We start from the raw sequence: 16,467 nt of genomic DNA on the forward strand, positions 1-16,467 counted from the left end.
TCGTCACGCCCCTTTTCGCCTTTCGGCATTAAATTAGTACACCCAGAAGTACACCTTGGACTGTAATAGAGATTTAGAGCAGACAATAAAGCGACTGGCAAGCTCGGCCCATGACATCCAAAGAGATTGCTCCCCAGATACTTTTACAAGGCTAAGCGGATGCTCCTCGCCCCGTCGCCGGAAAACTGTGGCAGTTGTTGTGGGTGGGGATTTTCCCGGAGATAGCTGGGATGTATTTATTCCAGACTCACTCCCGATGCCCATCAAAGCGAGCCATTAAAGTTTTCGCAACATGTGATGGGGCTAATTAAGCCTACGCCTAATGAAAAATCCAACACTGAGGACAAAAAATAAACGAAAAAAAAAGAAGTGGAAAGAAAATAATAAACTTTCCCTTTGCATGCGTGCGGCAAGTTTTTAATTAAATAAAGTGGCAGCCATTTTCTGTTGCAGTCAGGCCCGGAAGTTTTGGCCAGCAATGCGTTTGTGCTACCAAAAACTTGCTGCTGTTGGCCGTAAAGTCGGCCAAACTTGAAGTTCCAGCCCCGACCAGCATTTGCGCCTCACAAAATGAATCGCAATGTCGTTGCTGGAACTGGATTAACTTTAGTTTACTTCATCAAAATGCAATCATTCCCAGAGGGTGGGAAACTAATAACAAAACATAAACAATTTGCGGTTGCCTGAAATCTCCAATTTTTTGGCATTCAAGACCCCCTTTGCCACTGCTCGCAGTTTTGGGCTTGAAAAGATAGGTAAACAAAATCACGTTGGGTAAATATTATTTCATTCGCCCCGTTGCCGCCATTCCCTCCTTTCCCTTCCTTCCCTTTGCCCGTCTCCGGTGGGATTTTCTGGACTTGTTTTCGCTTTTATTAGAAAACAAATTTAAATTTTAATATTTTCTCTGTCTCCACTGACTGTTGTCACTCTCTGTCTGGCCCAAAAATAATAATGATACAAACGGAAAAACCTGTGGAATTTTTCACTCTGGTATGGGACATACTGAAATATTGAAAACGACTTTTTGACAAACGGAGGGGGAAAAAAAGAAACAAGTTGACAATAATATCAGCCAAAAATGTGCATTTCAGCTTGACGAAAATACTTTTATTATTGTACATCTCGAATTGGCCAAATTATTGTAAATTCAGCAATCGCATTTCGTGTGCATAAGCCAGAAATCATAGAAGAGCATTTTTGTGTCATGTCAATATGCTGGCCAAGCACGTTCGGAAAACACCACCCGCTCCTCAGTTGGCGGCCCAAAAACCGCCCGAATCCCTTAACCCCTTCAATTGACAATGCGTAGAACGTACAATATTTTGTCGTATTTTCGATTTTGGCCCCGCTTCGTGCTTACAAGTATTCCAGTCTCCGAGTTTCCGACTTTCCGAGTATTCGACTATGCGACTATTCGAGTTGTCGAGTATTCGAGCATTCGAGCATTCGAGTGGGCATTATGTGGTGGTGTGGCAGCGCAGCAAGGACATCTTACTGTCCAGCCATGAGTTATATTTGGGTATGCCAGCTTGAAAGTCCTGTCGAGCAGCTGTCAGAATGGCTTGTGCGGGTCCTGCCTTCCGACTCCAGCGTTTCTGCAGCAGTTTCGCTCCGGGACCGGCTGCTGCATTCAATTGTCACTTGGATTTCCAGGCACACGTGTGCTCAACTCGTTTATTCTTCAGTTTTGCTCAGTTTTGTCAGGCAGAAGCGAATATGTTCTGAAATAGAAAGGAAAGAGTGCTGCAAAAACGATTGCTAATGCTGAGGATGATGACTGATTGCCAGACTTAAATGCAAATGTGGACAACGTGCTGTGTGGGGTTAAAGAGCAAGCTGGATTTTCAGCAGAGTCTCTGCTCTACGGGCTTCTAAACTCATTATTTTACCCATTTTGACTTTAAAAATGGAGTGGCTCTTATCGAGATTTAAATAGGCAATCATTAAGGAAAGAAAAAGTCACTCCTTACCTACTTAAAGTTTGAAAGTGAATTGTAGATGCATCAATTAGATAATTGGATACTTCAATGATAGGAAAACAAATATTAAGGAGGATTTGCCCTTATACTATTATCATTCTCTTTTTGTTCAACTCGTATTTTACATTAAATGTTACTTGAAGCCAACATAAAATATAAAGAGACATATTTGTGTAAAAATGATGCGACAACATTTTACAAACTAAAGTCCGTAATTGCAACGGAATAAACTGCGCACACGGAGAACTTTACCGGATAATCCAAACAAAAGCCCTCAAAGGCAAGATGTCCTGGCAACTCATGTCGACCCTTGGCCTTGGGTTCGCAGTTCCTTAGGTTCGCAGAGCATTTGGATACGTTCTGGTTCGCCGGTCGAAAGCCCAATACACTAAGCGCATTACACATACGCACCGTTGACGGGGTTCACCCCTTGAGAAAAGGTTTGATGCCACCACCAGTGGAAAGCATATTCATTTCGGTTTTAGATCCCCAATGCCACGACATTCACTTAAATGGGTTTCAGTCGTAAAGCACACTCATACAGAACTAATGCCATGTAAAATGCTTTGAAGCTGTAAATTTCTTTGCAACTGCAACAGCAGCAGAAAAGCAGAGAAAGCGGGAAAAGCGGGTAAATCGGGTAAAGCGGGGAAAGCAATGAGAAGTGAGTGGAAAAGCATCTTCTAAGCTGGAGAAAATCCTTGGCGCTTTACTTTCATTTTGATTGCCGTTCAAAATGCCGTTCGCCAAATGAAGTGCCAAACTGTGGAGCTCAACTGAAAATGTTGCCACAATTAAGACAGACAGAAAGTCCCTTGCAACCGGGAAACAGAACGAGCACAGCACTGGAAACATCTGGCTTGGGTCTTGTAAGCTCGCCTTTGCCTTTGAGCTCCATTTGAAGTCACGCAGCCACTGCCTCCAAGCTCCAAGCTCCATCCTCCATCCTTCATCCCCATCTCGATCCCCATCCTTTGGCGTCCTTTGGCCTGAGTAATTTAAAACTCGATGGCAGTTGACTGTTAATTTTAGTTCTCTGTGAAGTTTCGCTTAAATATTTTATTCGCTCGGTCGACCAGCGATGGCTCGGCGGTGATGGCTCCTTCATAAATCAGCGCCTGTCTGCCGGCTTGTAGTTCGTGGTGCGCAACAAATTGTCGGTCTGTGCGGCCGGTTGATAAATATGCCAGACCCACTGTGCTGATATGCCTGCTCCTCCGTTCTCCCGCGGATACACGGATCCACGGACCCACGGATCCGTGGGTCATGTGGTGCCTTAATTACGGCAGACTTCCTTTCCGACATCGGGCATCAATTTGGTGCAGGCTCTACTTTTGTCGCTCAAAGTCCGTAAGGAATTCGGGCAATTGCGAATCCGTATTCATTTGACGTTCCACATGCACGATAAAACATAAATCTTTGAATGCCAATAACATTTCATTTTAAATTAAAACCAGTAAGCTATAACACTTTCGGCCACCTTCGCTTGACTTTAACATTAATAAACGATATTAATAATAAGAGGATACATTGAGCAATTAAGTAGCTTATAAATATAAATTTAATCATTTGTATTGCGCTTCTTAAATCGCCTCCCTTGAATGGTTTAAGCTGAAACCTTTTTCTCTTCTGGGGCACCTCGGAAAAGTGCCACTTGGAGTTTTTGGCGAGAGCTTATATCCCAGATTGGAGCGGAAGTCCTGCTCGGCAGTCCTCCGGCAAATACTAATGCAGCCGGAAGTGAACGAGACAGGCGGACAGACAGTTGGCAACATAAATTCGGTCAGGTTCACCCAGAAATACTATAGTTGTTGAGAAGGAAGCAGAGGGGGGAAGTGGCTGGCAGACAGAACTTTGAATTAGTGCGAAAATCGTCGAGAAAGTTGAAATGCGCGCCTCGAGAATCATTGTGGCATTTAAAATGATGCCGCGCAGATGGAAGAAAAATGCAATTTAAATCATTTTGAGGAGACTTGAGCGCGGGCTTGCGCCCTCCATTCGAGTGCTAATTGCCGGAAATAAAAATGAAAATCGCATCCTGTACTTCAGCGAGCGGAAATGACCGCAACCGCCATTGCCGTCGTTCTTTCAGTGAATGAATTTTCAATGCGTCGCAAAATTTATTCTCATTTTATCCACCATATTCCGCTGCCTTTTCTCCATTTATTGTGCAGTTTTCTGCTACGTTTACTGCCACCACTTGCATCCACACCACTGGCATAATAAAAACAATAATAATATAAATCCGGGCTATGCTGCGAAAGGGTGGTTGACTCGTATTTATGTCAGCAGTCTGGAAGCAATCATTGCCGCCGCCTAATTTATTTCGTTTGTGCCGAGTTCCCAAGCGCCATTAAGGCTCCTATTTCCCAGTGAAAAACTGAAACTCCCACAGCAACTGGGATTAATTTAGTTATGCATAGCGAAATTCCAACAACATTATTTGCACACGCATAAATGAATACCGAATAGTGGACGTGCACAGTGGAATCATCCCTTGTATACCCTGGAACAATTATATTCCAAGAAATACTAACTCTGAAAGTTAAAGTGCCATTCAGTTATTAATGGGTTATTATCAGTTATTAAACAAGAATTCAATCAAGTAAATAAAGCCAGACTAGAAGAAGAAAGAGGTAATGAACTAACCATGTAAGCCATAAAAAGCGAACTTTAATCTTTAAAATGAACAAATAATTTTATTATACATCATTCGATTGCTACCAGCGTCCATCATACCCCTTGCTACCCTCAGCATCACCGCAGTGCTCATATTGCGTATACGCCGCGGTGGCAAGCCTTTGGCAATCGACTTCCCTGTTGTGATTGCGTGGGGCAAAGGAGTGAGGACTCGCGTCTGGCATACGCTCTTTGTTTACTCAATGCCTAATTGCATGAATATTTTTGGCTCATGCACAATTTGTTTATTATTATGCCAGCCGAGTCGGCGTGTTGATGTTGTTATTCCTGTTGATTTTTCGGCAATACACTATTCAAAGGCCAAATGGTAAATTTGAAAGCGCAATTAAATGAAATATTTACACATCATTTGGCCTTACTGTTTGCCGTCAATTAAATATGCAAGCCTTGTCGACCATTCGAGACGAATTCAATGTGATATTCGGCTGTCATCTAAGCTTTTCCAGCGTCTGCTGCAATAACACTGCGGTCAGCTGGCTGCGCTAAATCAAAAGGGAGGAAAACCCAATAAGAAGGTCGACAAAAAAAGGATGTTCTCCTTAGGTACACAGTCCTGTTCACTGGCCTTCAGCTGAAGTCGAGTGAACATCTGAGCTGCTGCTGCCGCTGCCAGTTACCAGTTTGCAGTTTACTACTGCTTTCGACAGCTGTGCTTCGTCCTTGCCCCTTGTTGCCACCGCCACCGCCAGCTGCTTTTCCAATCTCCCAGTGGAGTGAAACATAAAATGCATTTTCCGCATTAAAAAATTCAACCAGAGGACCCGGCCGACTAACACATGGCCCCCAGTCGACTGAGGGCAACAAATTGCTTCTGATTTCTTATTTTGGCTCGTCTCGTGTATTCCCATCTTCTACCCATATATGTATGTGGAATTTCATTAAAATGATTACCATTAAAGTGTTAAGAGTATGTGGAAAAGTCTGGTACTAAAATTAAAATTACTCGAGAGGGAAAACGAAACATAAAATTAACAGTGCGTGAGATGATTTCCGACGCAGTAACAACAGATGAACGAATTCCGTGCATTTATTCCTCACGTATTTAAGCTAATTTGCGTGGGCGTGCGAATGGTTTGTAACCTCATTAGAGAGCCATATAAAATTCCGACATTTTTAATGACTGCTTTTTGTGTTGCAAAATTACAGCCCAAATGAAATGATTATGCACGAAACGATGTTGAAGTGTGTGTCACCCATCAAGTCCACGAGCCGCGTCATTGTCATTGTCCTTGTCATTTAATTGTTTTTATTTTTTATATAATTTTCCACTCCGCATCTGATCGGCTTTTTCACATTATCCCGCTTGCCCGAGTTTAAAATTTAATGGCACACTTTTTGGGGCACAGTTTAAGGCGTTTGGCTGGGAAGACTGAGCGATTTCATTGCCTTGTACGATGTGCAGCTGTCTCCATGGCAAAGACGTGTCAGCTATCCTCATATGTGTACATACTCAGCTATATACGTAAATCATTCCAGGACATCCTCATGTTTGAGGCAGAGAAAGCCATGCATAAAATATATGTGCGAAGGAACAAAAGGAAGTTTGTCCAAATGTGCGTGGGAACATTGCAAGTACAAGCGAGTACTCGTATATATCGCCTATTTTTGCTTACCTAATTCATTACCCACAATTTGGCGGAAGAAATTGAGTTCATGGGTAAACTTTACAGGTAAACCCCTTGTGCCATTAAAGAATAATATTTTGTAAGCATTTTCAAATGAGCAAATTAAGTTAATCTCGTTTCAATCCCATTTAAAAGACCTTTTGCTTGTGGACAAAAAGTGCTGGTAACAGTGGAGTATTTAAATTTAAAATAAGTAAAGTTTGCGCTACTTTATAAACAATTTTTAAAAGACCCAAAATACTAAAAAGAGGGACTTTCGGAGAACTCTATAATTTTGTTGCTTCTTTCAACTTCGGTTTCTGGCCATCTTCAGCAGTCAGTTTTGGCAACAAACACAGCTTTAAGCCCGAAAGCAAAGAAAGTACAGAAAGTACAGAAAAACTTTCTATACATTCAATGTCGGAGCCTAATTGGCCATCTTTGGCTTGCTGTTTGCGAGTTGGCTACACTTTTTCACTTTTTCGACTCATTATGCCGGTTAAGTTAACAACAGTGACTCAATTGTTCCTCGCCCCAGCTGACAGCCTCCGAAAATCCCCCGAAAACACACCAAAAAGCAAACCCAACTCGGAAGCCAACTAATTAGGCTTCGATTAACTTTGGAACGAGCACACTGGAGCTCTGGGAATACGACAAGCCACAGCAAGCGAAATAAAACAGCAAAATGATTGCGATGCCGCAACTACCAAATCGACAGGATTTTGTTACGGCCTCGAGATATTGGCCGCGATGAGTGCGGCCTAAACAATTCGAACCGTTTTGTAAATAATCGAAATATGGGAAGCGATTCAAGTGCTTTGGCCCAAACTTTTCCCACCATGCACACGTTGTGGCATTATTCCCGTTGAAACTGTTCCACTATAACTACTGTATATAGCCGCCAGGGCCCAAAAGTTCAAGATTGTGAAATTTCAACAATGGAATAAAACTTTTTTATGTTAAATGGGAATTAGAGCCGAGCCGGAAGGGGTGCATAGAATAGTGAGATGGGGCAGAAGCCATCGATGTACGGCAATTTTGATCAAATATTAAATCGACAATTATGAGAGTCCATAAAAGTGTAGATTCGGGAATGGCGAAAGTACCTATTTAAACGGAAACTACTTATTCGTTCAACTTGGGCAGGTTTTTTAGAATTTACTAAAAGATAAAAAGGATATTAAAATATTAAATAAATACATTTATTTTGTTTTTTTTTTCTCCACTTAATTCGTACTACCAGTGAACCGCTTCAGTTTGTTTAAAAGGGCTGGTCAATTTTTTTGGTTGGCTTTGCATAATGGCGAGTGGGTGCTGGCGTTGTCCACTCTTTTTGCCCACGACACTGATGCCAATTTCAATCAATTCAATTAATGCCTCAATTCATGGTTTTATCCCTCATTCCGCCCCCGTAACACCATACGAAATGGGCCAAAATGGGCAAAACCAAAGCAAAAGAAGGCAAAAGAGAAACGTCGAACGGAAATCCCGAACAAACCGCAATGGCCGGCAGCAGACAATGCAAATTGTTTGAGTGCCGCCCTTCGAATGTGAAGCTGTATCTGTATCTGCATCTGTAGCTGTAGCTGTAGTTGTAGCTGTATCTCTGTATATTCACGGGGTCCGTATCTGTATCTGTAACTGCGGTTTCCGTTTTGGCTTTCTTTTTACGTTTTTATTGCATGTGAAGTATTTGAAGTATTTGCGAACTACGCTCGAGTGCATTCATTCCCCTTTAGTTGCAAAAAACGAGATGCGAGACTTTAATGTACTCGCAGTTCATTTTGTATTCATGCACTTTACAATTTCTTGTTTCCGATGCAGCCCAACAAATGCATGGCCAGACCACAATGCTTTGGCCAGGGGACACAGCCTCGGTTGGAGCACAAGGAGCACATGGAGCAAAAGGACTCGGTACTCAGCAGGAGCGGAGTCAGCAGGATGTGCTCCTTCGGCTTCGTTTGGGCAATCATCTGCTCCTGAGTGCTTGAGTGGTCTTTAAGTTATCTGCCGGCTGATGATGGATAGAAAATGGCTGCAGCTCCATTTCTACTTCCAGCTGGGGAATATGATTTATGCTTGCGCCCAGAAACCGCCGAAAGCACTTCGTTCAGTTAGGGAATTTGTTAACCTGTGTAACTGCCAAAAAATATATGCATATTGGTGAAATGCTACACCTTTACCGTTATTTTTAAGGCAAGGCTTCATTAATCAAAATATGATGAAATCACCTAAAAGCCGACATAGTTTCGTTTAATTACCGCAATAATACGGTTTGCATTACAACACTAATTTAAATTTATAAAATAATTATATTCAGTTGTGTTTAGGAACTGAACAAATATTTCATTTGCCATGGTAGCATTATATATATGAATTCAAGAATACACATTCCTCTGTTTACCTAACCAATTGGTAACCATTGGCTTTTGAGGTTTGTTTCGCTTGGAGCCAAACAGTGATGTGTTAAATGCTTTAACATACTTTTGGATATCAGACTTAAATAAGAAAATATAAATATATAAATTTGCATAACTAGGCGTTTAAGTGAAATGCAAGAGAATGAATCAGCTATGGGAAGAGATAGTGCATTTTAAGGATTCGCCACAAGTACTGTTTTTAAATACGCATTTCCGATACCTGCAATCACAGGGGCTTTTCATGGCCTATTTGGCTGGGCTGTGACTTTAAGCACATTTCCATAGAACAACATGGTAACAATGCAGGACCAACGCAAATATCGAAAGGGAAACACGTGCAGGCGGCTCCCGAATGGCGACAATCATTACAAGGACGATGAGCATAAACAACACAGCGGCAGCATCCTGACAGACGGAAACGCAAACACAGGACTCGCACACCCACACCCACTCTCACACACGCTTACACTCTCACTCACATGCACATTATTTACATGCCGCAGCACGTGCGGCTGTATTTGTGGCACCATTTGTAAAGCAGATACATATACATATACATATGTATATATGCGGCACAAAAAACTCCCACATTATGTCAAATGTTTTGTTTGTCCTTTATGGAAGTGGATATGTCAGCGCCCGTGGTTTTCGTCCTGGCAGCAGTACGTGCCTGTTGAATTGGCGTCCCACTCCCACTCCCGCTCCCGCTCCCGAATAACTCGGATTTAGTTCGCATTTTTACTGGCCAATCGAGCACAAATTAAACCCGGATCAGGAACCTGGCCAAAAGCACTCGTTCAGCAATCGCTGGCTAAGCACTCCGGCGACCGTTTTCAACCTGAAGTTTTGTCCAGCTTAACTTGCAGCCAAAGTTTCTCGTTCTCTGGTAAGAGAGAAGTAAGCACAATTGGGTCAATACACAGCCAAATCGCTTGTGCTTGAGCCAGTGGGATTTGTTGGTAACAGAAACGGGATACAGCTAACAGAAATGGCTGAGGGAAAAACTAAGGAACAGCAAAGGGAAACAGAGTGACACTACAAGAGCCACACAAATAACTGCCAAGTCCTTGACTTTTTCAAGTTCAATTTCGTTTGGCGCTGCAACATTGCGATAATTGATGTCTCGACATGGTTAATTATCTCCAAAGATGTTGAAACGTACATAAGATGCTCATTAGCCGCTTGTATTTGTGCTTTGTGAATTTTATAACTTCACCTGTGACGTCTGAATTCCTGACCGAGCCAACCAAGACGGTTCAATTACACTAATGATATTATTTCGCCATTACGCATACGCAGTGTGTGCGTCCAATGGGTGGAAGCTCGTAAAATGCAGAGCTGGCATTAAGATATTATTTGTGGGCTTGCTCTATACAGCCGAGGCCGAGTGCAATTATTTGCAGAATATTTAGTTCGGTGCGGGGTGCTCTTCACATTCGAAATATTCAGTTAGCCAACGGAGCTTCGGGATATATGGTGCTGTTACGCTGTATACAAGTAATTTATCTAAGCAACACATTCCGGACCTAAAATTTAAAGCCACAAAGTGTCAGACTTGACTGGCTGCGGCTGCGGCTGCTGCTGGCAATAAATCTTAAAGTTCATTAAAAAGTTTATTTATATTTCACCTGCTGCGAGCGAGCGAAGGAAGTCTGGCAAGTGTCAAAGAAATAAAAGCTCGAATTGCCGACAAATCTTTGTTAAGCTTGACCTTGACTGATGGCCCCTCATAAGAAGTCGATTTAGGAAAAACTCGGAGGCCCTAAAATAAATAACTTTTGTCTCTTTTAGAAGCAGTAATCAAGTTGCTAAGCTGGTACTTCAAATAAAATGTGCAATAAAATAAAGTATGGCAATAGTATATTTTCCATTTTAATCGATTTATTAATAATATAAAGTTTCAATTTAAATTGGTATTTTATTTACTGCAATAGCAAATATGTGTATGCATGCAGTCACTGTATGTAAGAAAAAAAATCGTTGTGCATTTTTATCAATGAATGCCATTCAGCACTGCGTTAATTAATCATCGTTGCATTTTTTATACGAGTATGCATCCCAAAATATATGCATTCACTAGCTTCATTCAACTAAAAAGTGTTTGGCCATTGAAGAGTCAACCAGAACGCCATCAAAAGGAAGCGCTCCAATAAGTTTGAATAGCACCACAGATGCATCCTACAGATACATCTACATGCCCAAATGTATCTGCATGTGGTGCTGGAGATTGCGCGGCTTCGGCCTTGCTTTTGTAATTGTTAACAATAAGGGAGGTGGTTTCGTGGGGAGGTGTTTTATTCGGCTTTAATTAAGATCCGACTGCGGGAGGCCATGTATGACATGCATTGGACTGCACGCTAGCTGATTGCGAAATAACCAAGCTTGTTATATCACAATTCCAACAGCAGTCCAGGCAAATGAATAACTTTATATATGAATCTGCGAGACGATAATCTGGCTTATACTGCAGGCAAATCAAAAATACTATTACGTACCCAATATTGATTATCATTGGTAAAGTGCTGTAAAATGTAGACTTTGATGATACCTAGTGAAAAGGTGATGAAAAGGTCCTTCCAGCGAAGATCAATCCGTTGATGTTACGACGAGTTAGTTAAATTTGTGTAAAATCTAAATTGTGCACCATTTTAAGTATTTTAATTTCATAGTTGATGGCATACTTACGCTTGCTAAATGAGGAACAATTCCTTTTGCAGGCAAAGCTGCTCCAAAGTAGTGGAAGTTCGATGGCTAATGAACTCCGCCATTTCCGTGGAAGTTTCTGTATCGCCAGGAGCGCTCAATCGCAGCGGACGTCGTAGGAGGAGCACTCCCCGAAGTCCGACTTCAGGGTGAAGTACATGCCCACACCGATGCCGATGACCATGAGGAGGACGCCCAGCCAGTAGACCAGGCGCCAGAAGGGCCAGGACGTGGTCGGCTTCTTGTGGGGGCGCTCGGGTCTCACCTCCTCGTCGACTTCAACTCTTTGTGGTTGGCGGCGCAGCTTGTTTCCCATTTCCCTGGGCCTTTAGCTTTCTCTACGAATTTTCCCCCCTTGGGCGATAATTGATTGGATTTTCCCTAGCAACTCGACAGCAACCGAATGATAACATTTTATTGAAATTACGTGAGCATGTCGTAGGCTGGGATTCATCTCCGATGGCAAAAACTTCTGGCTAATTATTTAAGTTAATTGGCCTTTGTCCGCAAAAGGCCTGCCCAGGCAGTGATGATGATGATGGGGTGGTTGGGCATTGGCCTGAAATATTTGCTCGGAGGCCACAAAATGTCTCGCAAATTTGTTCAAATTACTTGGAACACAAAACAAGAGTCGTCCGCCACTCTTCGAGATCCTTGCAGACCGAGCCGAAGTCCATGCATAAATTTGGGAGAAGGAGGTGCTGGGTGGAATACAAAAGGACTTTGTTTGCGGTCGAGAGATGAAAAGTCATTTCTCTCCATTATTTGCAAACTAATTGGTTGTAGGACTTGTGCATTTATGTTGCTCAAATGTTTGCCCATGGAACTCTGGAATTTGGTGAGGTGTCAAGTGGATGTGGATGTCTGCCATCACCTCGACCTTTTGCTGTCTCAATTAAATGGTCAAATGGCCAAATTGACCAAATGAAGGATGCAACTTAATAATGGCATTCCGTATATGCGCTCATAGTACATATTCGTACAATGCCAGTTAAGCATGCCGTAGATCTTATTCTGGTTCTGGCCATGATTTAAGTGCGTTTCGACCGGCTTTTTCAGTTTTCCCCCGTGGCTGTATCCTTTTGAGTTGAGGGCTGGCGATGCCATTACTGCTTCCATTTCAGTTTCTGTTTGATGTTAATGAAAGTTTCCGTCGTGCAAATAAAGCCAAAAGCATGGAAATCAGTAAAACAAATTGCAATCTGCTTTTTATCGCACGTCGCTGCATGACTGCTGGCAGCCGGCAAGGGAAATTCCTTGCTCCGTCATCGATTGCCTGGCTTTTCCGCGACTTTTCCCTTTGCCTGCCCGCCTGGCTATTGACTTGCTCATTATGGCCCTGATGATGACTGCTCTTGCCTTTGCTCTTGCCACTGCCACATCTACCGTTCGTGTATCTGTATCTGTGTGCTTTGGTTCCGTTCTGTTCCGTATCGTTTTCAATTTTCCTGCAAAGAGCATAGATCTCCTCATTCTGCAACCCGCATTGTGGGCCGGCAATCAGAGCGGCATAAATTGTTAATATATCTTAACGGATATTCAATTTCCGTCAACCAAGAAATGCATTAAATTGGTAACAAAGCTAAGCCGCTTCAACCGACCGATGGCAAAATTGTTAAGCTCCAGCGGGGTATTATTAAAAATTCAAAGTCGTTAGAGAATGGCAAAACTTTGTGCAGTCCGGGCCAAGACATAATAATAATATAGAGCCAGAGTGGAAGGACTGAAAAATAAAGAATGGCCAGGACAATGGGGAGACAACAGGCCAAACTATGAACTGGGAAACTGGGAAACTGGAAAACTGCGAAGCTGAGATGCCGAGATGCCGAGAAGCTCAACTATGCCCAAGTTGGCTGCTGTCCGACTGTTTATTTTCACTAGACTTCCTCTTTCTCTGGGCTTCGGCCTTATTACGCTCGGCGGCCCATCATCTGCATGGCCTTGGGGTGGGCGGGGGTGGCGTTAAGTGGGCGGTGCAGATGGCAGGATAAAGCAGGCAAGTTGTCAACTAAGTTTGCAACAATAATCGCCAACTTCACAGGAGCCGGAGTGACAGAGCTGAGGCAGCATCAACAGCAGCACCAGCAACACCAGCAGCAGCAGCGGCAGCTTTCAGATAAAAACCAGAAAACAATAAGACTCTAGGCCGACTTTTATTCAGTCTTTGAAAGTTCTCCACCTCTGGCACTGCAGCGTTTACCCTCGAAAAAGCAAAGGTCCTCAAAAGGAGCAAACAGCAGCAAATAGGCTGTACTGGCAAGGATCTCTTCAGACTTTCGAGACGTGGCACAAAGGAAAGATTGCTTTTCCTTTTTGTTTGCTTGCCGAGTGGAGATTAAGCTGGATTCAACGGGTGTGGGAATATACTATCAGGGTAAAGGGTGCCTGTGGCATAGTTTTCCTTTGAGTCATGTTTTAAAAACAAATCATACATGGCTATTTTAATCTAATATAAATGTCGCTTTTAATTGAGAAAGATTATAAACGGCTCAGTATAGGTTTTGTGGTGAAACAGAGTTGCAACACACCTTTAGGCCAAAATCCGATTGACAATTATTATCAGTCACTAAATAGTTGCATTTTTGCATTTTCGTTTCATTTTGCATTGAAACACTGCTAATGGCATTTGTTCATATGTACCGTAACCATTAAAGAATTAAAATCAAAATAATTATGCTTTTTATACATATATAAGTATATATATAAGAATTGAAGTGAAATTGCCGTGGATATAAAAAGTTTTCAAATTAAATCAGTTAAATCAGATGTCAACTTTAAAATACCCACAGCATAGTTTGGATCGAGAGTCGCTTTCAAGCATAATCCCATTTAATTAAATAAATCTGTTAGCCAACTTTTTGCTCCACCGAACTATTGAATTAGCCGACTCGCCGGGGGCGTTTGAAAACGTCTATCCAAATTCTGGCATTGTCGTGCTGGTCCTCAAAAAAGAGCAAACGAGCAGACAAACCGGCAAACTGGCAGGATAGTGTGCGTGGCATATGTAAATTTGGAGCTAATTAAAATTAGCATATATTCCCCTTGCCCCATATACAAGTATATATATGGGTAAGGGGTGGTGGGGCCCATTATCTGGCTGCGCCGCAAGAAAACGTGGAAAACTACGCGCTGAGAGCTGATTAAAAGCGAAAGCTAACAAGCGTTTGCTCTTTGCCCCCCCGTGTGGCCCTGCAACATATGGGACCCGACACCTCTCCCTCCCCCTAGAAACTGCACCCACTTTGCCAGGGGGAGGGGGGCTTTTCTGTGTCACTTTGGCTCCGCATTAGGGTCGTAAAAATTTATAGTAACTTTTTTCGGAGCGCCCATGTCTGAGGCAACGGGCTTAAGGCATTATGCCGTTTAATTAAACCGCTGAGATGTGTGTCAGCCATATAATAAAATGGAATGGAATGGAATATAATTTTGCATACATATGCCGTATATATGCATAGATGTGTATAATCGCTTAAATTGTTGTGCTCCCAGTGTTTGAACTGGCTTTGGTCGATTACAGGGCTTCGTTTTAATTATGATAATTATGTGTAAGCGCTGGTTGGCATTTTAATTGCGCATACGCCATGCTGCACATTCCATAAAAAATGCATCCAAAAGGAAAACGAAAGGAGCAGTAGTTCTGAAAAAAGAACACCATAAAATTTCATAACAAACATTTTGCAAATAACAAAATTTAAAATTGCAAAATCCCCTAGAGCAGCACGCATCAATTCGTGGCTGAGTTCACATGGCTTGTTTTCGGAGGATGCATTGTCCTCGCTCAAGTCCTTTGTTAATTGCCGGAAATGCAAATGGGTGGCAAGTTGGATGGCAAGAGAATGGAGCTCTGTCGAGCATAAACGATTTCCACTTTAAATGCGTGCGAACCGCTGCTCCATTTTACCATTTATTTACATTGGAGGTGAGCCAGCTTCCTTTTTGGCCCCCATTTTGGACGCAATTTTCATTTCTTTGGCCATCGTTTGTTCCTTTTTTTTCTCGGGTGGGACAACAATTCGCTTTGGCTTCACACCAAATTTGATTTCATTCGCAAGACGCTCTCAGGTTAAATGGTGCAGAAAGTCCTGTTGACTTCTCGACTGGCTGACCGACCCCAAGTAGGATCTTGGTAGGAAATGAATTTGAAAGCCACTTTTCAGCGCTCTAAAAAGTGTATTCCCCATATTATCAATAGCTCATGCAGATACAGTAGCTTGTTGAGTAGTTTTGGAAAGGGGTTTTATTTAATTCGGCAATTGCTTTTATTTATTCGCATCTTGAAATAGAAATGAAAAATCAAATGAATCGGATCATCGTATAAATTTCATCACTTTTTTTGAGAGAGAGTAAGCAATCGAATGGCCAAATCCCGTTTGTTGTATCTCAATAAATAAATGTCACGAGCTCTACATTCCAATGCCCTCCATTCGCTGTCAATTTGTATGCTCTCTAGCGCATTTGCATAACAAAATTGCCATGCATTTCTCATTCCTTTCCGATTTTGTGCATTTTTTACCCGAATATATATTTTTTTTCCGTCGCCGGCACTTTGAACTTTTGAACGGAGACCAAGTAGCCGAAAGAGTCAGTTATCCATTTGCAGCTCAGCAAGTTTTGACTGCAGAATGTCAACAAAATAAATGCATAAATAAGGGGATCATCGTGTCAGGGGGCAGCAGCCACGCCGCCGTCGACGAGGTCTCAATATAACGAGATGATGAAAAATGTTTGAGTTTTGCATTATTAAAGTTCTTCGCTGGCAGTTGGCAACTTTTCACGTGCTGATAAATGGCCCCCAGCTCTCGTAGTTGCTAGAAAAGAAACGAAACGAAACGAAATAGAACGATAACTATTCCATCTGCACTCCGGGTGCGAACATCTTTCAATTGAAATATATCTCCATTCTCCCCCGGCTACCCACACATATAGCCGTACATAAGTGTGTGTGGATGCATATGTGTTCGTGTGAATGGAAGTGGAATAACTAGTGCATACTTTCTGGCGCTGCCAGGGGCAAGTTGTGCCATTTAAAGTCTACCGACTTAGTTTGGTCTGGCACTT

General features: G+C 42.4%; 1 protein-coding gene across 2 annotated transcripts; it reads right to left on the reverse strand.

Moving 5' to 3' along the window:
* Positions 1–10,689: 10,689 nt before the first annotated feature.
* On the reverse strand, positions 10,690–11,821 carry LOC6530048. Of its 2 annotated transcripts, none has more exons than XM_039372948.2 (3): positions 11,392–11,821; positions 11,202–11,337; positions 10,690–10,796 (listed from the first exon to the last, which is right to left on the reverse strand). In XM_039372948.2, exon 1 carries the CDS (start codon positions 11,723–11,725, stop codon positions 11,507–11,509), a length of 219 nt encoding a protein of 72 aa, XP_039228882.1. In that variant the 5' UTR covers positions 11,726–11,821; the 3' UTR covers positions 10,690–10,796; positions 11,202–11,337; positions 11,392–11,506. The 2 variants fall into 2 exon arrangements, with proteins under 2 accessions (XP_039228882.1, XP_002090994.1); XM_002090958.4 differs by lacking the exon at positions 10,690–10,796 and adding an exon at positions 10,980–11,145.
* Positions 11,822–16,467: the final 4,646 nt, after the last annotated feature.

Source organism: Drosophila yakuba, chromosome 2R (assembly GCF_016746365.2).
Source record: "Drosophila yakuba strain Tai18E2 chromosome 2R, Prin_Dyak_Tai18E2_2.1, whole genome shotgun sequence".
Classification (NCBI taxonomy): domain Eukaryota; kingdom Metazoa; phylum Arthropoda; class Insecta; order Diptera; family Drosophilidae; genus Drosophila; species Drosophila yakuba.